Source organism: Vombatus ursinus, unplaced genomic scaffold (genome assembly GCF_900497805.2).
Source record: "Vombatus ursinus unplaced genomic scaffold, bare-nosed wombat genome assembly UNPS02011916.1, whole genome shotgun sequence".
Classification (NCBI taxonomy): domain Eukaryota; kingdom Metazoa; phylum Chordata; class Mammalia; order Diprotodontia; family Vombatidae; genus Vombatus; species Vombatus ursinus.
The window spans coordinates 4,090,800-4,112,957 of record NW_020951694.1 but is presented as its reverse complement, the minus strand read 5'-3'; the positions used below and the strand labels follow the sequence as shown (position 1 = coordinate 4,112,957).

Here is a 22,158-nt window from a genome sequence, read left to right as displayed (position 1 = left end):
TACACACTCAGTTGGGTATAGAAATCTATCTTACCCTACAGGAAAGTAGGAGGTGAAGGAGAGGAGGGGGAAGATTTAAAAGGGAGAACAGACTGGGGGAAGGTGTAGTCAGAAGCAAAATACTTTTGAGGAGGTATAGGGTGAAAGGACAAAATAGAATAAATGGGGCGGAGGATAGGATGGAGGGACATATAGCTAGCAATATTAACTGTGAAAATAAATTCTTGAAGCAAGTTTCTCTGATAAGGCCCTCATTTCTCAAACATGTAGAAAACTGAGTCAAATTTATAAAAATAAGAGCCATTCCCCAGGTGACAAATTATCAAATGATATGAACAGTTTTCAGATGAGGTAATCAAAGCTATCTATAGTCATATGAAAAAATACTCTAACTCACTATTGATTGGAGAAATGCAAATTAAAACACTTCTGAGGTACTACTACCTCATACCATTTAGATTGGCTAATAGTACAGAAAAGAAAAATTACAAATGGTAGAAGGAATGTGGGGAAAATGGGGCATTAATGCACTGTTGGTGGAGTTGTGAACTGATTCAACCATTCTGTAGGGCAATTTGGTACTATGCCCAAAGGGCTATAAAACCATGCATACCCTTTGACCTGGCAAAATCACTACTAGGTCTGTATCCCAAAACAGCTCTTTTCTGAAGCAAAGAATTAGAAATTGAGGGGCTGCCCAACAACTGGGGAATGGCTGAACAAGTTGTGGTATGTGACTATGATGAAATACTATTGTGCTATGAAAAATGATAAGCAGGATGCTCTCGAAAAGGCCTGGAGAAACTTGCATGAGCTGATGCAAAGTGAAAAATACCATGTACAAAGTAACAGCAATATTATAAGATGATCAGCTGTGAATGATTTAGCTATTCTCAGCAATACAATGATCCAAGACAACGCTGATGGACTTATGGTAAAAATGCTTTCCATCCCCTGAGAAAGAACTGATGGTATCTGAATACAGATTGAAGGATACTTTGTTTTTCTTTATTTTTCTTGAGAGTTTTTTTTGGTCTATGTTTTCTTTTACAACATGACTATTACAGAAATGTTTTCCATAACTACACATGTATAAACTGTATCAAATTGCTTGTCTTCTCAATGGGTCGGGGTGGGGAGGGAGGGAGAGAATTTGGAACTCAAAGTTTTAAAAACAAATGTTAAAAATTGTTTTTACATGTAACTGGGGAAAAATAAAATACCTAATAAAAACAAAATAAGGAAAAGGCTAGTAGCAATATTTTTGATCCATATACTATAATTTGTTGACTCATTCTCCAATTATCAGACAGTTTCCAAATTTTTTGTATTATAAAAAGTGATGCAATGAATATTTTCATAAAAGTAAATATTTCCTTGTTATTAATAACCTACTTAGGATATATCCCCAATAACAGCTGGATAAAAAGGTCTGAACAGTTTTGTAACTTGTCTTACAAAATTCCAAATTGGTTTTATAATAGTTATAATATATAACTATTATAATATATAACTATATATAATATATAATAGCCTCCATATATATAGTGATTTAATGTGTTTTTCTAAATCCTTATCAAAATTATGTTTCTGATAACCTGTTATGTATGAGGTGATCAGATTGTTTTAGTTTTCATTTCTATGATTAGCAATTTTGAGAACATCTTTAGACAGCTGCTGATAGATTGTTTTTCTTTTAAGAAGTTTGTTTAAAGCTCTTATCTACTGGAGAATGATACAAGATAACAAATATATTCAAATTCCTTGTATATTTGAGATGTCATATCTTTATAAGAGATGTTTTTTGTGAAGTTTTTCCCCCAATTCATATATTTTCTTTTTATTCTAGCTGCATTTGTTTTATTAATGCAAAAGCTTTTTTATTATAATTGAAGTAGCATTAAAAAATTTTTTTTAATATTGTCTGGTTACAAATTCATCTCCTATATACAACTTTAAACAAATATAATTTCCCATTCTCTACTTTTTATGTGATTTTTTTTTAGCTCTTATCAATTCAGAATAGAACCTGACATTTATATAGCACTTTAAAATGTGCGAAATGTTTACATATGTTATCTGAGTTGAGCCTCTTAACAACCCTGTAAGGTTAAGTAGGTATTATTATCCCCATTTTACAGATGAGGAAACTGAAGCTCAGAGCAGGAATGTATAATAAATCATCACTCTTTTGATCAATAAACTTCACCAGTTTCCTATTGTCTCTAGGATCAAATACAAACTTTTCTGCTTGTAAAACCCTTCACAACCAGGCTCCAACCTAACTTTCCAGGTTTATTACATATCATTCTCCTTCATACACTTTACAATCAATCCAGCGAATTGGCCTTTCTTGCTCTTCCTTACATAAGGATTGCATTTCTTGTCTTCAAGCCTTTCACAGGCTGTGTCCATGCCTGAAATGTACTTTCTCCTCATCACTACTTAGAATCCTTAGTTCCTTCAAAACTCAGCTCAGGTACTACCTCCTAAATGAGGCCTTTCTGATTCTCCCCAGATACTACTACCTCTCCTCCAAAATTGCCTCGTTTATGTTGTATATATTTTGTATTTTCTCTTTTTGTGTATACAGTTTAATCTGGTTCTGATCAGGTATAGCAGACTGCATACCATCCATGATAATAGGTGTACATATTGTTTTGGTCTACTGTAAATTGCCTGAAGGTTGGGGTCACTTCATCTTTGTATCAGTATCCCTAGTACCTAGGACAGAGCCTAGGCACATACTAGGTGCTTAATAATTGACTACTTCACTCTTCATCAGTTCATACTATTCCCTGTATTTCCCCAAATTCGTCACATGCCTAATTTCTTACAGAGAATAATATTCCATTACATTCCTATACTAATATTTGTTTTGACATTTTCCAACTGATGGGCCCTATATAATTTCCATTTTTTTTCTCCAAATGTATTTCTCCAAATATATGAGACTTCTCTTTTTGTCTTTGACTTCCTTGGGGTATAGACTTACCAGCAGGATCTCTGGATCAAAGGTATGGTTAGTTCAGTGATTTTTCTTGCGTAATTCCAAATTGCCTTCCAGAATGATTAGACCAATTCACAGTTTCACAAATAGAGTATTAATGTTCCTATCTTTTTATAGTCCTCACAAAATTCACTGTTTCCATACTTTGCCATTTTTGCTAATTTAATGAATATGAGGTGAACTCTCAGTCTTTTCAGTTTGTATTGCTTATTGCATCTGGGAGGGTGGGAGCATTCTTTGAATTGATAATATTTTATGTGCGTGCTTGGGAGTAATTTAGAGCAGAGGTGTCAAACATGTGGCCCATAGTTGGTATGCAGTCTACAACACTCCCAAACATGATCAAAACCAGATTAAAATTTAATTGGGAAATAATTAACAAAATAAATTAAAAAATAATAAAAAATGATATTTTAAACATGATATTCTAAAACTAAGTCAATATGTGACCCACAGAGATCTTTATGTATGGATTAGTGGCCCTTATTTCTATTTGAGTCTGACAACACTTAACTAGAGCAATCTTTCATATGGTGGTTGACAGTTTGATGATCTTGTTTGAAAATGTTCGTAGAACTGAATACCTTCTCCTTTCCCCAAATATCATTTCAGTCTTGGACAAATAATATTTCTGTCTTGGACATCACCATCCTTCCAGTCACTACCTCGACTTTTCACTCTCCCTTACCCTCCCACATCAAAAAACAATCCCAAGATTCTATTTTTATTGATATAGATGTTTTGATATTTGCTTACCTTTTTCTATGTACCTCAGATAAGAGTATAATTTAGGAAGCTCCCTTGTCCTTCCCAAACTCCTCTCTACCCTGCATCTGTTACTGTGCCTAGTTTTAATTCTATAGAACAGGATGCTCCTTCTCCTCTAATCTCATCAGCATGCTGTTACTCCAGCCTTGACTGACACTACCTCCCTTAGCCTCATCTCCCTTCTGAGTGGAGGGTGGAGTACCAACCTCTTCCCAATGCTTTCCTTTATAAAGGGCAGAGAGCAGACCTTTTGACTCACTCTACTCTTCATCTGCAACTCTGCCTTGGTTTTAACTCTGTGGAATAAGATATTCCCTGGTTTTCCAGCCCTCCACCTCCTCCCCCCCCAGCTTCCTGCATAATTTTGTTTTCCCTCCCCTCATTAGATTGTAAGCTCCTTGAAGGCAGGGACTTTCTTTTTATTAATGGTATCCCCAGCACTTAACACAGTGCCTGGCACATAGTAGGTGCTTAATAAATGTTGACTGGATTGGATTATTTGAGTATTATTTATTTGTGGTAAATAATTTCATTCCATGAGTTGTGAGACTCATTCTTTCTGACCACAGATTTTTCCTCATATTCTTTGATATTAAAGCATTTATTGATCTTGACACATTTATTGGTTAATTAGGGTCTCTTTCTTGCTTATTCAGCTCTTCAGGTTTTGTTTGTTTTCCTGTAAGTGTTTCTTTCCTTTCCCCTCTTCTGTTTGTTGTTCTTTTACAATTTTTGGCATATTTGTCATTGTTTTGAGGGGATACATGGGGCCTACTTAGATACGACTCCACCATTTTGCTGAAAGTCTCCTACCATTATTTTTGAATGTGTCTGTAACACTTCCTCCAGGAGTCAGTTTTTCCATGGAATGTTAGAGATGAAAGAAATGCTGTTGTCCAATTCTCTCATTGTACAGAAAATAGTGAGGATGAGATTTGCCTTAAATTGCACAGGTGTTAAATAAATAGCAGAGCTGAAGCTAGAATCCAGGTCTCCTAACTTCCAGTGTGTCAGTACTCTTTCTGACTTCGACATAATGCCTTTTGTTTCTCCAGACCAGTGTGGTACAACTGCCCTGCGCTAAAGACCACCCTGACACACTGTTTTCTGTATTGGGGTGGGAAGGAAAAGAGAATGCTAAGACTATTGCCACCACCTATCATGCCTTTCCTGGGCCTCTTAAAAAGGTAATACCTACCAGAAGCCTTGATAGCACGGACAGCTGCAGAGTGACCCAGCTCCAGGGAGTGGATAAAAATTTCTGTTGTCTTCTCTCCACTGACGAAGGTCAACTACAGAAAAGAATGTCTGTGATCACAGGGAGCCAAAAGGTGCTGTTTACGTGGGGCCTCCCTCCTTAAGTATGTCAAAGAAAAGGCCATGGAGAGGGAGAAGCTAACTCCTACAGACTGAATTTAAGTTCATTCTGCTTCCCCAAGAACCCAGTTTCTCTTTATAGACTTTAGAATGTTAGAGATAGGAGGGACATTAAAAGATCTTCTAATTCTGCTTCCTCATTTTATAGATGAAGAAACTAAGGCCAAGAGAAGGGAAATAATCTGCCCAAGGTCATTCAGTTGTAGTGCAGAGCTTTTGGCAGGTAGGTGGTGCAGTGGATAGAGTGCTGGGTCTAGGGTCAGGAAGATGGGAGTTCAAATCCAGCTTTGGACATTTACTAGGTGTGCGTCCCTGGGCAAGTCATTTAACCTTTATCTGCCTCAATTTCCTCAACTGTAAAATAGCACCAACCTCAAAGGATTATTGTGAGGATCAAATAAGATAATATTTGTAAAGTGCTTAGCACTTTACTAGGTACAATTACCTGGTACACAGTAAGAACTTAATAAATGCTTGTTCCCTTCCCCTTTCCCTTTTTCTACTATTTCTTTATTCAGATAATCTTAACTATATAGTTTGATCAGATACCCCAAAAGAGATGGTGCTAATGGCAATCTGAAAATTAATAATGGTGTGGGAAAAGGCAGTAGGGAGGAAAAAAGAGGAGGGAAACTCTCCCCTCTAACCTCTGTCTATACCTCTATCTGATAGACTTGCAGTAGGACTGGTCTTGTGGCAAAACGGCAGTAATAAAGCAGCATGTCCGCCAGGATGGGCAGCTGCTCCTGGGCACTCTCCAGTGGCCCAGCCTCAGTCTTCAAAGTCTGCTACAAAGAGAAATCCGAGACAGAGATGACATTGGCATGAACAGTGTGAAACAGGTCACATTAAAGGAGGAGAATGAGTCAAAGGGAAAACCTGCAGGGATGTTAGCTCTGTGTTCTCTCACTTCTTTCCAATGCTCCTCTAAGGGAGAGGGTCAAGGAAGGGGGTAGACAAGGACAAAGCACAGCTTCCAAGCATTAGTTCCAGAGTCATAAAGTAAGGCTGGAAGGAGAAAGATTATGGAAGTTGCCAGATTGTGCCTAGTGCCCAAACAGGACACCAGACAGAGAAAACCATAAGACTGAAGCATCCCCAGCCATGGCTCCTGAACACAGTACGATTTAGATTTTCCCTAATTCCCACTGCTATATCATTACTCCTTTCTACTTAATTTATATGGACAGGAGTAAGGATAGGGAAAATAGGCAGTCACCTAAGGCATGGTACACACAATGGGGTACAATACAGGATTATTACAAATATAACTTCTATTAAATGAATGTTTTTTGAGTAACAAAATTGTACTTCCTGTGTTTTCTGTAGGAATTTCTTCGATGAAAAGTCAAGTATTATAGTGAATTCCTCAAAGTGGAGACCACATAGGGAAGAGATGCCAGTTTCAAACCTTGCCTAGGAGAGACAAATGCCTTATCCCAGATTTAAAGGGACAGGGACTGGAACTGTGGTTTCTTTGGTATAGGGAATTCTTGGATGAGGAAAGGTACCTCTTACCAACAAAGATGGCACCTTCTCTGCAATGTATAGTCTTAGGGGAGTTAACTGGATCACTGAGAAATTAAACAATTTGCCCAGGATCTCACAGCCAGTATATCAGAGGCTTCAAGGCCAGCTCTCTATTCACACTTCCTCCAGGTCCAAGGACTGTTGTTAGGACCTGAGCCCAAGTAAGGTAAGGGATCCTCAAATTTAGGTCTTGAGGCAAAATCCTCCTTCCCTCTCCCCTATTCCTGTGACCTGCCTACCTGGCACAAGACATCAGTGGGCAGGTGCATCAATCCCAGCACATTGCGCTCATACCAAGGATCCAGCATTCCGAGGTAATGGGAAATGTCATTGGTGCTGTCTTCCCATGAGGCCAGGGGAATGTCCTGTAGTGGGAATAGAGACAGGAGGGGTCTAGGGGTGAGGCTTAAGATTCCCAGCTCACAAGGCATCAGAATCAACACTTAACACTCACTAAAGGGAACCATCCAGCAGGAAGATGGAACTGGACAGCTCCTCCTGAAACCCAAATCTTTTGTTTCTCTTTCTTTTGAGTTTCTCCTATGGCTTTAAAAGAAAACTTTGGATTTTAATGGCATAAGAAACTGGTAGGCAGTATGGAAACTGCAGATTAGCAACTTATCTATAACTTAATGAGTTATCTGGGGCACTGAGAGCTTACATGACATACCCATGGACACACAGCTAGACTATGACAAAGTAAAGGCTTCAACCAAGGTCTTCCTGACCCTCAAACCAACTCCCTATCCACAATGCTAAACTGTCTTTCATTATTATTACTATTAATAATAGTATGAGCAACAACTTCTCACATATCCATCCTGTTTTAAGGTTTCATGCATGGTTTTCACAACAGATCTGCCAGATCTGTCTTGTCTAATTCTTTTAACTTTTCATGTTTATACTTGTCTCCAATTATATTTTAAACTCTTGCATGGAAATTTAAAGTCTTGCATGGACTGTCTTTTGTTTCTTTATACAAGCAATGGCACCTATTAGTAGTATCTTACACATATTAGTACCTCAATAAATATTGGCTATTCATTTGATTACCTCAAAAACACACAATTCAAAAAATAGTCTCCCACTTCATCTTTTCCCTCCTTCCCATGTCTCCATTCTTGTTCTTCCCTCTCCCTATCCTACTCCCTCTCCAAATGGAGACATCCTTTTATTATGTTAGCAAGTAGCACTATGTGTTTGCATATTGTCCAGTTTTCTCCCTGAGGCTCAGCACATACCCCTGGAGTCAGATGCCTTAGGGAATCTGTGGACATGAGGTGTGACTGGTTTGGATGAGCAGGAGAGTTACTAGATGTAGGCTGATAGTTTCGTTTTACTGGGATATAGAAGAATTGAAGCTTGAAGTACCGTGTCAGGAGTGGGCAATTGCTTTCCAATTTCCTGGTATGAAGATAAGACAAATGATAAAATGAGCATATGGCATCCTCCCTCATCCCCATTTCCTTTAATCCTCTGGCTCTCCACCTGTGGGTCCCACCCACAGTACCTGGGAGACAGCTCAGGATGTCTTAATGCACATAAGTGGACAAAGCCATCATGCTGACTGCCCTCCCAATTAGAAAACAATCCCTTCCTCTCCAGCTCCTCTGTCTCTTGGTTAACAAGGCTGATCATAAAGGGTCTGAATAGCTAAGAAAGAAATGCTCCTTCTCCCACTCCTCACCGGAGATTGCTGTAAGCACGGGCAACCTTCCCTGAGATCCGATCTGAGCCAAAGACCACAACACGCAGTGTGGAGGCCTTGGAGTCCTCATCACCACTAAGGAAAGGCCTCCGATGTCGATGGTGTGTGGCAGTGGGGTGGAGCCAGGTTGAAAGCTGGCTCTCCAGCATGTGCTGGGGAAGGGAATGGGAACGTTGGGAACAGGAAGAGAGTGGTGAAGGCATGTTTAAAGGGCTACATAGACTCCCCGTCCGACGAAGAGGGAGCGTGCCTGAGCCAGTCCCTTTCACAGGGCTCTGGGAGTCTCTCCGAAGCACCATATGGCTCTTGCTCTTTAAGAGTTTATAGATTCTATTAAACTTTCTCCTAGGTCTTTGAGGTCCTTGTTCCTCCTGGCTTTCTTTCCGTGGCCGATCAGGGGAACTTTCATCACTGTCTTCCATGTAGCCACTGTCCATGTAGTCTGAAAGGCCTGAGACAAAAGAGGTCAACAGGTGGCTCGAGAAGCCAGGGACAGAGGCCTGGAGTGAGGCTGTTGAGCTGGTCAAATCTCTATATGCCATAGAAGTAGTAGAGAGTAGGGAGTCCCGCTTAGCAAAGCATCCATCTGCCTCCAAGTCTTCCTCCTCTTCATCATCCTCAAGGGTCTCTGGCTGGAGCAACTCCCTTTCCTTAAGCAGGATCTCCTTTAGGATGTCTATAGAGAAGCAAGGAGTAGCCTCCATAAGTGTACCTTAGGTCCCAGTCATATGTTACCCAAAACTCAGTAGAAGGGACTACTAGGTTACCATCCCTTGTTCAGGAAAAGGAGCATTAAATCCCTACTCCCTGACCATATGCTGAGAGTGCCCCTCTTCCACTTCTCATGACTCCTCACAATCATACATTTCTCCCTCGCCCCTTCCCTTCTGTCTCAGAGGAGGAGATATCCCAAATCCTAGCCAAACCTATTCTCCCTCTTTGTGCCTTTGATCCCATGCTCCCTCCTTCCTATAGGTCTTTGAACTAGTAATCATTCCTTCTCTTTTATGCACTTTTTAATTTCTCCTCTCCAGACATCACGCTCAGGTCTTCCCAATCCCTCCCATCAGAAAACAAACAAAATACAAAATGCCTTGTCATTGTTAGCAGTTATTGACTTCTTTAGCCAGTTACCATCCTAATTTCTTCCTACCCTTCATGTACAAACTTCTTAATAATAACCAACATCTACATGGTGCTTTTATTTATTTATTTGATTTATTTATTTATTGCCTTTTGGTGAGGCAATTGGAGTTAAGTGACTTGTCCAGGGTCACACAGCTAGTAAGTGCCATGGGTCTGAGGTTGTATTTGAACTCAGGTCCCGTTGATTCCAAGGCCAGAGCTCTATCCACTGTACCACCTGGCTTCCCCATTCTTTCTTTTTTCTTTTCTTTTCTTTTTTTAATGTGGTGCTTTTAATTTTGCAAAACATTTTCCTCACAATTACTCAAAGTGGTAGGCCATGTGAAAATTACTATTCCATTTTGAAGATAAGTAAACTGAGGCTTACAGAGGTTATATGACTCGCCTAAGATCATATATCTAGTCAATGACAGAGCTAGAATTTAAACTTAGTCCTTCCTGATACCAAGTCCAGCATTCTTTCCACTGTACCATGTTGTTTCTTGAAAAAGTTGCTTTAAAAAAATGAAAAAGTTGTTTATGTACAAAGTCTTCCCTTCTTACTACCCACTGTCCCCTGCAACTTGGCATTCTTTCCACAGAGTACAGTGCCTGAACACATAGCAGACACTTATTAAATGCTTGTTTATTGATTAATTCCCACAATTCTATTGAAAAGACTCTCTGAAAGTTCTCTAGTGACCTATTTGCTTTTTACCCCATCCCCTTCTTTTGGTATTCTTATACTCTGACTTTTGAGGCATAAAATTCCCTTGGTTTTCATCCTACCTGTCTAACTGTTACTTCTTTATACTAGCCATCCTCTTCCTGAGTCCTTAAGGTAATGTTTCTCAAGGTTCTGTCCTCAGTTCTCTGTCTACAATCAAATGTGCCAACATATGTAAAGCACTTGGCAAACATCAAAGTGCTATATAAATGTTAGTTAACACTTCCCCCGTCTTATTTCCATGGCTTAGAGTCATAGATGTAGATGTGAGAGAGACTTAAAAGGTCATTTGATTTAATCCTTTCATGTTACAAATGAATAACTGAGACACATAGTGCCTCAGTGTAACTTGTGTGTCTTGTGTGTGAAATGTGTGAAATTGTGTGAAATATATTACTTGCCCACATTTACACAGGTAGTAAGTGACAGAGTCAGCATTTGAAAGCAGGTCTTCTGACCACAGCTTGTCTCTTGTTTGACCATCATCTCTATCCAGATATTTCTAAATACCTACAGGGCACTGCTGTCTGAATGTCCCAATGGCATTCTAAGCTCATGCATTCCAAACTCATGTCCAAAGACAAACTTACCATCTTTTCCACAAAATTTGCCCCCTTTCTAACTTCATAAAATCTATCAGGGCACCACCATTCACTCATTCTCATGGTCAAAATTTTGGTTTTTCTTTTGTCTCCTCTTCATTTCTCATATCCAATCAGTTACCAAGTCCTGATGATTCTAATTTTCTGATGTTTCTCAGTATTTTCTCTCTGCCACCCTAGAACAGGTTCTGAGCTACTACAATAACCTAAAGGCATTTTCATCTCCACTCTCCTCCACCTTCAGTTCATTCTTCCCATCTATCAGACTTAATTTTCCATAGAAGAAAGAAACAGGATGGCATAGTGGATAAAATACTGAACTTAGTTCAAATCCCTCCTCTGATACTTACTAGCTGTGTGAAACTGGGCAAGTCATTTAAGCTCTCTGAGCCTCAGTTTTTTCATCTGTAAAATGAAGATAATAATATGTGTAGTAGTTACTTTATACAGTCAAGAATCTCAAGGATAATAATGAAAAAAAGTAGGAAGGAAAGGGATCGATCAATACCAGATACTACAAAGCAGTACTCATTAAAATGATTCAATATTGGTTAAAAAACAGAATGGTTAATCAATGGAACAAATTAAATATAAAATAACATACAGAAGCAAACAAATAGAGTAGCATAATATTTGACAAACTCAAAGACCCCACGTATTGGGGAAAAGACTTACTATTTGACAAAAAATTCTGCAAAAACTAAATGGCAGTCTGGCAAAAGTTAGGATTAGACTAACATGTCATACCATATACCAAGATAAGCTCCAAATGGACACGTGACCTAAATATAAAAGGTCATATCCTAAACAAATTAAAGAAGCAAGGAAGAAATTCCTTTTTAGAATCTATGGATAGGGAAGAATTCATTAATAAGCAAATAATCAAGAGGATTATATAAGATAAAATAGCCAACTTTTATTATATAAAATTTAAAAAGTTTTGTGCAAATAAATCTAATGTAGTTGAAAATTAGATGGGAAGTTGGTAAATGATAAAGGTCTCATATCCAATGCCCTCTTACACTTCATACTCCCTTCATATACTCTGATACAGTGACACCAATTTCCTTGCTGTTCTTCTTCACCTTCGTACTCTGAATCACTGGCCATCTATCCCTAATGCCTGGAGTGCTTTCCCTCCTCATCTCCATCTTTCAGCTTCCTTCAAGTCCCATCTTCTATAGGAAACCTTTTCTAATCCTTCTTAATTCTAGTGCCTTTTTCCTTCTATTGATTATTTTAATTTATCCTATTTGTAGCTTATTTGTACATAGTTGTTCAGATATTCTCCTCCCTCCCCCATTAGATTATGAGCTCCTTGAGAGCAGATGCTATCTTTTGCCTTTCTTTGTATCCCCCAGTGCTTAACACAGTGCTTGTACCAAAGCAGGAACTAAATAAATATCTATTGACTGAATGACTATAAGCAACTGATTTAACTTTATAAGACTGATTCCCTAACAGATGAACGGTCAAAGGATTAAAATGCATAAAAGGCTATCAACAACCTTATAAAAATGCTCTGAATCATAACTTAGAGAAATAGAAATTAAAGCCATTTTGAGGTTCAATCTCACATTCATTAAATTGGTAAAGGTGACAAAAGAAGAAGATAATAAATGTTGGAGGGGTTGAAGGGAAATAGGCACCCTAGTGCATTGTTGATAGAGCTGTGAATTAGTCAAGATATTTTAGAAAGCAATTTGGGACTATGTCCCACTTTAACCTTTTAATCCAGCTATACTATTCCTTGCTCCATACCCCCAAAAAAATCAAAGAAGAAAAAGACCCATATATACAAAAAAAAAATTTATAGTTCCTCTTTTCATAGCAGCCCAAAGTAGTAAACGAAGAGAGTGTCCTTCAATTGGGGAATGGCTAACCAAATTAAGGTATTTGAATGTAATGGAATGACTGTGCTATAAGAAATGATAAAAAGGACAGTTTCAGGGTGAACTGGGAAAATCTGCATGAACTAAGGAAGACTGAAGTGAGCAGAACCAAGAGAACAATTTATACACTGATAAAAAAAAATTATAGAGAAAAACAACTTTGAAAGGCTTTAAAACCGTAAGTCCAAGAGACTAAACAACACTCACCTCCTACAAAGGAACTTAAAATGCAAAGAAAGACATGGCCAAAGCAGGAATCTGTTTTAATGGATTATACATGTTATAAATAAGGATTTTTTTTGTTTCTTTGTTCAATGGTGGGTAGGGAGTTAATGAAGGGCAGATTATAAATGCATATAAAAATAAATGAATAAGTTTATGAAAAAACTTCTCCCCTTAGATCTAACCTATCTATAGAGCTTTGACCGTACCTCTCTTATACAAATATCATACGTAATATGTTTTAATTACATGTCAGTGTTCTCTCCCCTCCACCTAAACTGTAAGCTCCATAGGGGCAGAGGGTGTGTCTTATCTAAATTGTATAGTTCTTCTAGTGTTTAACAAAAGTACTTTGTACAAATAATTAATTGTTGAATTGAGTTTACCCACTAGAGGACTTTCTTTTCAGAAACTCAGAAAACTTTACACTTTTTCCTAGCCCCTTTCAAAGATATCCAGAGTGAATGTGAGCAAGGATAACTCTCTCCAGATTATTTCATGGGAAGAGGCAATCCAGGAATGCATATCAGGTAACATCATCCTTTAGTGAGAGGGCTGAAATCAGAGCACAAGGTTCCCTGCCTCCAAAACTAACCAAACTCTATCGGCTAGATGCTAACTGTAAGGGTTTTTGTGTTTCATTGGAATGAGGCTGACTAGCTACCTCTGAGAATTGATGGGAGAGTGAGAGAGCTACAGGTCCCAGAATGACGGATGACTGTCATAGAAGCCAGGAAGGAGCTGAAGCCAAAACAGAAGTGGGGAGGGAAGCAGTAAACAAAATTTCTTTGTTATCATCTGGAGCACTGCCACACAGATAGATTCCTTACCAAAGCTGTCCTGATTCCAGCTATAGGTATAGCACCTGGCTACTGGAATGGGAATGGTATACAGCTTACAGGGCTGAGCGGTCTCTGTAGAAATAAGAATAAAATTTCAGAGCTGGAAGAAGATACCCTAAGAGATCATCTGAATCTAAACTCCTCACTTTCCAGGGGAGGATAGTGAGTCCCAGAGAAAAGAAACATTATTTAATTATTCAATGAAAAAGCCAGGACAGTTATTACAAGAATAATTACTAGTGTAGCTAATTATTTCTCATGTATCTTACTCTTGCTAAAGTGGTGGCATTTTGTTTTGCTTTTCCCATCTGGGCCTATGATTTCAATGATGCTTCTGATAAGAAAACTTCTACTAATGCAAATCAACAATTAGTCTGTAACGTACAGTTTTGGACAACTACCTGGGGCACCAAGAAGTTCAGTGACTTGCCCAGGGTTACACTGCTAGTAATGCTGTAGGACTTGAACACAAGTCTGCCTGACTCAAAAGTCAATCTCTGCCTATTATACCATACTGGTTCTCCTTTGGGAATCAATTACATTCCTTCCTATTCCTTCTCCTCCACTGTCTATCCCACCCCTCCCACCCTAGTCACTGGAATCACTTGCTAGCTCCTCTACCCTTTTCTGCCCATATGGGCCTCCCTAATAAAAGATAACTTCCCCACTGCCCCCTCTCTTTTATGTAAAAATCCTATTAAGCCTTCAGGTTGCAGCTCCTCCATGAAGCCTCCATTCCAGTGAACAACGAATACTCCTATCCTCTGAACTCCTATAGTGCTTGTGGCATTTATCATATAATGTCTTGCATTGTTAGTTAACTTTTGAGTTTTACATGTGTTCCTCCATGAAACACCTCCTCTGATTCCTCATCATATCCTGGAGGTCCTCCAAGGCTCTTGCTAGAGCACAAAGTCTGTTAGGCTTCATTTACACCAAGCTGGAAAGGATGGGCCCAACCACAGACTGTTTGCTATACACCAGCTTCGCTAAATATAGAGAAGCTCATCAATAGTAGCTGGGAAACTAAGTGATGAATTATTTGGCCATGACAACTTGAAGATAGATAAAAAATGACCCTCAGTTCTGTGTGGTCCCTTTTAGTTTCTATAGGGACTGTGGTGGAGTGGTGGAAAAGGGGTTAGGCCACACACAAACATAAATGGGTGACTTTTTCCCAAGGAAAAATGATTGATATTTTGGAGGAAATGAACCACATCTACAATAACATTCTTTTTATAAATTAATCCAGATGAAATAGAGGTTGCAGTGAAATGAAATGATGACTCAGAAATTCTTTTAGTTGAAGTAACTAAAAGAGTTGGCAGGATTGACTTAATTGCATGTCCAAGGGTAACAAAAAGAATCATTTCATGGGATATGTTGTGTGATGTAATCAATATCTACCATGGTTTCTTCTCCTTTCATGTAGGTTGGGCTAGTTCTCTCCCTAAAAGGCAAGAAATGTATCCACAAGACTTGATTGGGCAGATTCAAGCATTGTCATTTCCTGGCCATCAAAGAGCACAAAAGTGGTACACCCATGTGAAGTCAGGGACTTTCAGACTTGGTGGACGCTCCAAATCATTGCAGCCTTCTCTGCTGACCAGAAGTATTTTTATATGGACATGAAGGAGACCATGTTACCTGAGCTAAGTGTTATAACCTTGAGTATCTTTTCTATACTATAGTTAAGTAAACCTCCTTTTTAAATTAACTATTGAATGGTCTAAGAATGTCTTGTGTTGTTACAATATCAGACCTGAGCTATCTGCTCCACCTGCCTTATAACACCTGACCAGGTTGTAGTGAAATTTTACAAAAAACCTGACAAGATCCTCAAAAAAAAAGTCAATCTATATTTTGGCATCCATGTGAAGGAACAGGCAAGGTTGAAAAAACTTCATACCCATCTGTCATAAATATTTATTTCAAATATACAGGTGGAAGGTGGTGAGCATGACCAAAATGGGAATCATCACATGACAGGCGCAAACTGTCATTATGCTCATACTTAGAATTTCCAGCTTGGTAAAACCTGCCAAATCTTATGCTCCAGTGGCATATCATTTGAGGACCCCAGGTCACCTCCCCTGGAGAAGAATGTTTGTAGAAGTGTGCACAGTATTCAATAAAACTTTGGAAAATTTGTTTCCTTCAAATCCTCAAGGACCACTTCCACATTCATCTTCCTTGCCCCAGAGCCTTACCTGAGATGTAGGGGAAGCCAGCTCTCTCTCCTACAGCTTTCAGCTTGGCTTTCAGCCACTGCCGAGCCTCCTTAGGGTCTCTGATGGCTGATGCTAATTCCTGAGCCTCTGTAGTCTCCTCAAAGATGGCCTCCAGTTCAGTTAGAGTCTTGGACTATAAACACCCCAACAGAGTAGACAAGGTCTGACACTGCATTCATGGTATAGCAGCCCATCATTCCTGCCCACACCCCGGTTCTCACATGGAGCCCAACTCACTAACCAACCAGCCCCTACCCCCACAACTGGGTAACCCCTTCCTCCTGGAAGGAGGTGCAGGAAGAGGAACAGGACATATGAGCTAGAAAGGATTACCTAATTTCCTCAATTTACAGGTGAGGAAACTGAAGTCTAGAGAAAAGAAATATACTGCCCCATGTCATAATCTTAATTAGTTAATTAGAACTGAGATAAAAACTTAATCCTCTCAATTCCATATCCAAGGAGCCTTCCACTGTACTACAATCTCTTTCTGTCTCTCTCTCTCATACCTACACACATGTAAACAACCTCAAAACATTTCCAACATTTTGCCTTTGTTCCTACCTAACCAAAGTGAACCTATTATAAAGATCTCGGTCAGCATCTACAATGAAAAATTCTAATGATAAGCTTCAGCATCTTCCCCACCTTTAGTGCTGGCACCTCCCCGTGCCCAAGTTACCAACTATCCCCACCACCAGCCATCAGAAGACAATAATAACTCAATTTATATATCTTTTTACAATTTACAATGTTCTCTTTTCACCACAATCCTATGAGGGAATTAATACAAACATTATTTTCTTCATTAGGATATCAGGAGGCTCTGGGAGGTTGTGATTTGTCCACAGCGATTTGATATGATCTGATATTGATTTGATATGATATAAAATGTTATGTCAAAAGACACTGCTCTGGGCAGACAGAGGTAAAGACAGAGAAAGATCAGGACCCATCTACGTGTACCTGCCAATAGGGATGGTTCCCCATTAGTCCACATCATGATTGCAGAATTATAAAGATAGGACCCCAGAGATCATCTAATTGTCTCTACATTATCTCTGATCTGTTTGAATATTTCAATGGATGAAGGATTCACTATATATTCCTAATGGCTGGTTTTAATTATTAAAAAATTACTCCTTAAGCGCTAAGCAGATCAAGCCCCAGGATAGGGTAATATTGGTATCCATCTGGAAAAGCTCTCTTGCCTCTCCCCAGTACTAAGTATTAATGAACCAAGGTGTCTGCAAGCCCCCTTTCTCCAAGTTCCAAGAGGACAGGTTGGCATTTGTACCTGAAGCATGTGATGTAGGCGGGCCAGGTCACAGCATACCCCAAAGGTGGCCTGGTAAGCATGTTGCAGCAGTGTGACATAGGCACTGTGAGGAGAAGGTTCCGGGAAACTCATCTTATTGGCCACAGATAAGAACTCAGTCTGTACCTCCAGGGGGTTCAAAAGTAGTACAGTGCTAGGGACAAAGGAGACAATGAGTTTAGGTTTTATGGGAAGGGCAGGGAATGAGGTTCATTCCGGGATACCCTCTTCCCTGGGTCTTTGCACTTTATACCTAACTCATATCCCTTAGGAAAACACAGGGTAGGCCTGGCAAAGGCATTGCTAAGATGGTCCAGGATACAAAACAGGATTCTAAAAGCATGGACTTGCCCACCCTATCCCACAACTTAATCTGAAGCAGCAGACCTAAGTAAGACTCAAACTAATGAATCCCCAGGGGTCCCAGAGAGAATTAGCCCTGTATGCCACAGTAGAGAGGGGTATTAAAGAATAATGGCATAAAGCTCCCTTACTTCTACCTCTTAACCAGGTTTGGTTTCTTGCTTTCTAGAGTTGCCAACATGGTCACATCTACGCTTTAGGAATATCAAATCTAGTTGCGAATATACTAAATCTCAAAAGGTCTATGTGTCTATCTGCTCTCATACCTCCATTCTGAGTACTCACACAGTGGAATTTCGGTGGCTTCTGATGGACAGTCCCTGTTCTGCCCTCACTAGTCGCTGGTAGTTGATGCCTGCAAACAAAAGAAAACTGTTTAGCCCAAAAGAATTGCAAGAAAGGACATCCTGTTCTTTGCCAAGGACCATGCTGTCAAGTCCTCCACACCCCCAATGTATCTCAGGGCTCTCTCTGATATCAGAAAGGAGAGAGGACCTCCCTCAGATGATTCCTAAGAAAATGAAGGGCAAGGAAAGGGGACTTCAGTATCAGGGAGAGAAGAAAGGCCTCACACTTTGGAAACCCTCAGTAGAGATACCTGGTGTCAAGATGGTTCTGGGCACCACTCATCTTGTCCCTGACATGTGGGATAAAAATAGATCATGGAGATCTAGTATGGGTCTCACCTAGTCAGTGAACCAATCAACAGCATTTATTAAGTGCTTACTCTATGTTAGGCACTATGCTAGGCCCCAGAGATAAAAAGAAGCAGTTCTTGCCCTCAGTGGGCTTATATTCTTTTTTTTCTTTTTGGCTAGGCAATGGGGTTAAGTGACTTTCCCAGGGTCACAGCTAGTAAGTGTCAAGTGTCTGAGGCCAGATTTGAATTCAGGTCCTCCTGACTCCAAGGCTGGAGCTCTGTCTACTGCACCACCTCCCCCCTCCCCCCAGGAGCTTATATTCTATTGAGGAAAGTATCATGTATTTAGATGAGTAAAGAAAACATAAAAAGTAAATACAAAGTAATATTGAAGGCAATATTTGAGGGGCCCAGGAAAAACCTCATGTAGAGGGTAGCCCCTGAGGTAATCTTTGAAGACAATGATTCTAAAAAGCACAGATGAGGAAGGAGTGCATTCCAGGTTGTGGGGGAAGCTTGTACAAATCTACAGAAATGGGAGATGGAATTTCAGGTGTGAGGAACAGTTTGAAATGATGCACAGCTGTTCAAGCTACTGGTCCAGATGTGGAACTCAGAGTATGTGATGGGGAGCAATGAGCAATATGTTTGGAAAGGTAGGACTACAGCCAGATTGTGAATGGTTTTGAAAGCCAAATGAAGGAGTTTACATTTTATCTTGGAGACCAGAGGGAGCCACTGGACCTTCTTCAATGAAGGACTGACATGGTCACATCTACGCTTTAGGAATATCAATTTGGCAGTTGTGATGGATTGTACAAGGAACATAGGGAAGCTACAGAAGAGTCCAGGTAAGGGTGATAAGAGCCTGCACAAGGGTGGATGGTCAAGGGAGTGGAGAGAAAAGAAATGATTCAAGACATGTGAAGGCCGAGTCAATAGCATTAGATGACTGCTTGGACATGTGGGACACGGGAGGGGTTAGAGTGTGAGCCATCAAGGATGACTCTAAGATTTTGAACCTAGTTGAGTACAGGGATAATGGCATTTCTGGACAGAAATGGGCAAGTTAGGAAGAAATGTGGGTTTTGGTGTTGAGTTATGTTTGGGACATATTGAGTTTTAGATGCCATGAGGATAGGTGGTTCAATGGATAGAGCCTTGAGCCTGGAGTCAGGAAGACTCAAATTCAAATCCAGCTTCAGACACTTACTAGCTTTGTGACCTTGGGCAAATCACTTATCCTCTGTTTACTTCAATTTGCTCAACTGTAAAATGAGAATATGATAGCACCAACCTCTTAGGGTTGTTGTGAGAATCAAATAAGATGTTTGTAAAGTACTCAGCACAGTGGATGGCATATAGTAGCCACTATGAATGTTAGCTATTGTTACATGTGCAGTAAGCTGTTATTGATATAGTACTGGAGCTCAGCAAAGAGACTAAGGCTAGATATACAGATCTAGTAATCAACTATGTAGAAATAATAACTAAACCCATGGGAACTAATGAGTTTAACAAGTGACAGCATATAGAAAAAGATGAGAAGAGGGTATAACAGAGCCTTGAGACATACCCACAGTTAGGGAGCATCATATAAATGTTGATCCAACAAAAGAAGCTGAGAAGAAACAGCTAGATGGTTAAGAAGAGAACCAAGAATGGAGAGGGGAGAGTATCCAGGAGAAAAGCATGATCAACAGTGTTAAATGCTATATCGAATGGTCAAGAAAGATGAAGATTGAGAAAAAGGCTCTTGGGTGGGTTAAGAGATCATTTTTAACTTTGTAAAGAATAGTTTCAGTTGAAGGAAGAGGTAAGAAGTCAGATTGCAAGGGGTTAGTCAAGTGAACAAGAGGGAAGAAATGGAGAAAATGAATATATAAATATATAAACACATACTCATATAGAAGCTATAAATATATTTTACACATATATAATATGTGTATGTATGTATGTACATGTGTATGTATGTGTGTGTATACACATATATATGTATATGTATGTATGAATGTATCTTTTTTTTCCGAAGTTTGGCTGTGAAAGTGAGGAGAGATATAGGATTACAGTTTGAAGGATTGATGTTTAAACAATTTTTTAAGGATGGCGGAGAGTTGGGTATGTTTTTAAATAGCAGGGAAGAAGCTAGTAGATAAGTAGAAATTAGGGATGGAGAGAGGATGGCTGTGGGGGCTGTCTACCAGAGAAGATAGGAGGGGATTGGAGCAAGAGTACAAATGGAGAGGTTGGCTTTGTCAAGAAAAGCTACCTCTTCATCAGAAACTGAGGTAAGAAGAAGAGAATGGGTTAATGGTATCATGATTTTGAGATATAGAGTAGGTAAGAAGAGGTAGTTCAGGTTACTTGACTCTATTTTCACAGTAAAGTAGGAGATGAGGTCTTCTTGAGAAGAGAAGAGGAGGTTCCTAATAGCAACTGTTCAAAACTTCCCCCGTACTCAGGAAGCTTAAGTCATGTTATGATGTCACTAAGCTAAGTCAAGTCTTCTGAAGAACTCGAGGTTGAAGCTTCCCCATGTTGTCTTCCATAACCATAAATCCAACTCTGGTCTTTGCTCATACCAGTTTCAATTGACTTCCCTAACTCCCTAGGCACTAACTCACTTCCAGCCTTAAGAGGAAAGGTGATACAGCGGAAAGAGCATTGGCCTCAATATCAGTAGATTTGAATTCTTGCTCTGCTGCTAACCAATTATAATACCTATAGAAATCACCTAAACTCTCAGAAGGAGCTAGGCTAGATGATCTATGATACCCCTTCTAGTTCTAATGTCCTATGATTCCTTTTAAAAATAATTGATTTTTAGCATTTTTTTATATGTTGAGTTCCAAATTCTCCCCCTCCCTTCAATCCCCACCCACTGAAAAAGCTAGCAATATGTATCAATTATACATGTGAAGTCATGCAAAACACATTTCCATATTAGCCATGTTTAAAAAAAAACAAACAAGAAAAAGTAAGTGAAAAAAGTATGTTTTAATCTGCATTCAGTTCATTAGTTCTCTCTCCAGAAGTGGATAGCATTTTCATCATGGGTCCTTTGGGATTGTCTTGGATCATTGTATTGATTAGAGTAGCTAAATCTTTTACAATTGATCATCATTACAATATTGCTGTTACTGTGTACATTGTTCTGGTTCTACTGACTTCACTTTGTATTAGTCTTCCCAAAGTATTCCTGAAGCCATGCTGCTCGCCATTTCTTACTGCACAATAGTAATCCAGCATAATCACATACAACAACTTATTCAGTCATTCCCCAATCTATCACCACAAAGAGCTGCTATGTATATTTTTATACACATAAGCCCTTTTCCTTTTTATTAGATCTCTTTGGGATACAGACCTGGTATTAATATTGCTGGGCAAGTTACTTAAACCTGTTTGCCTCAGTTTCCTCATCTGTAAAATGAGCTGGAGAAGGAAATGGCAAACCACTCCATCATCTCTATCAAGAAAACCCCAAAAGGAGTCATGAAGAGTAAGACATGACTGAAACGACTGAACACCAACAACAAATTGTATACCTAATCTATTCCACTCTATTTCTTAACCAGTACTAGATTATTTTGATGATTGCTGCTTTGAAATATGGTACTGCCTTATAATAGTTTTAGATCTGGCCACCTTCCCTTGCATTTCTTTTCATTAATTCGTTTGATATTCTTGACTTTTTGTTCTTCCAGATGAATTTTGATTATTTTTTCTGGCTTGAGAAAATAATTTTTGGGAGTTTGATTGGTATGGCATTGAATAAGTAAATTAATTTAGGTATAATTCTC

At 39.3% G+C, this 22,158-nt stretch overlaps 1 protein-coding gene across 5 annotated transcripts in view; it reads right to left on the bottom strand.

The window, feature by feature from the left end:
* PIK3R5 (phosphoinositide-3-kinase regulatory subunit 5) overlaps positions 1-22,158 on the bottom strand; it is an 83,200-nt gene that overhangs the window by 6,383 nt on the left and 54,659 nt on the right. For 3 of the 5 annotated variants that reach the window (XM_027857203.1, XM_027857204.1, XM_027857205.1), the window contains 9 exons: positions 18,001-18,070; positions 17,332-17,506; positions 16,014-16,167; positions 13,792-13,875; positions 8,373-9,069; positions 7,927-8,089; positions 6,925-7,050; positions 5,815-5,943; positions 4,977-5,070 (listed from right to left, as the gene is read on the bottom strand). In XM_027857203.1, coding sequence (XP_027713004.1) covers positions 4,977-5,070; positions 5,815-5,943; positions 6,925-7,050; positions 7,927-8,089; positions 8,373-9,069; positions 13,792-13,875; positions 16,014-16,167; positions 17,332-17,506; positions 18,001-18,070 — 1,692 coding nt within the window. The remainder of the gene's footprint in view (positions 1-4,976; positions 5,071-5,814; positions 5,944-6,924; positions 7,051-7,926; positions 8,090-8,372; positions 9,070-13,791; positions 13,876-16,013; positions 16,168-17,331; positions 17,507-18,000; positions 18,071-22,158) is intronic. The other 2 variants (XM_027857206.1, XM_027857207.1) reach the window with 2 other exon arrangements.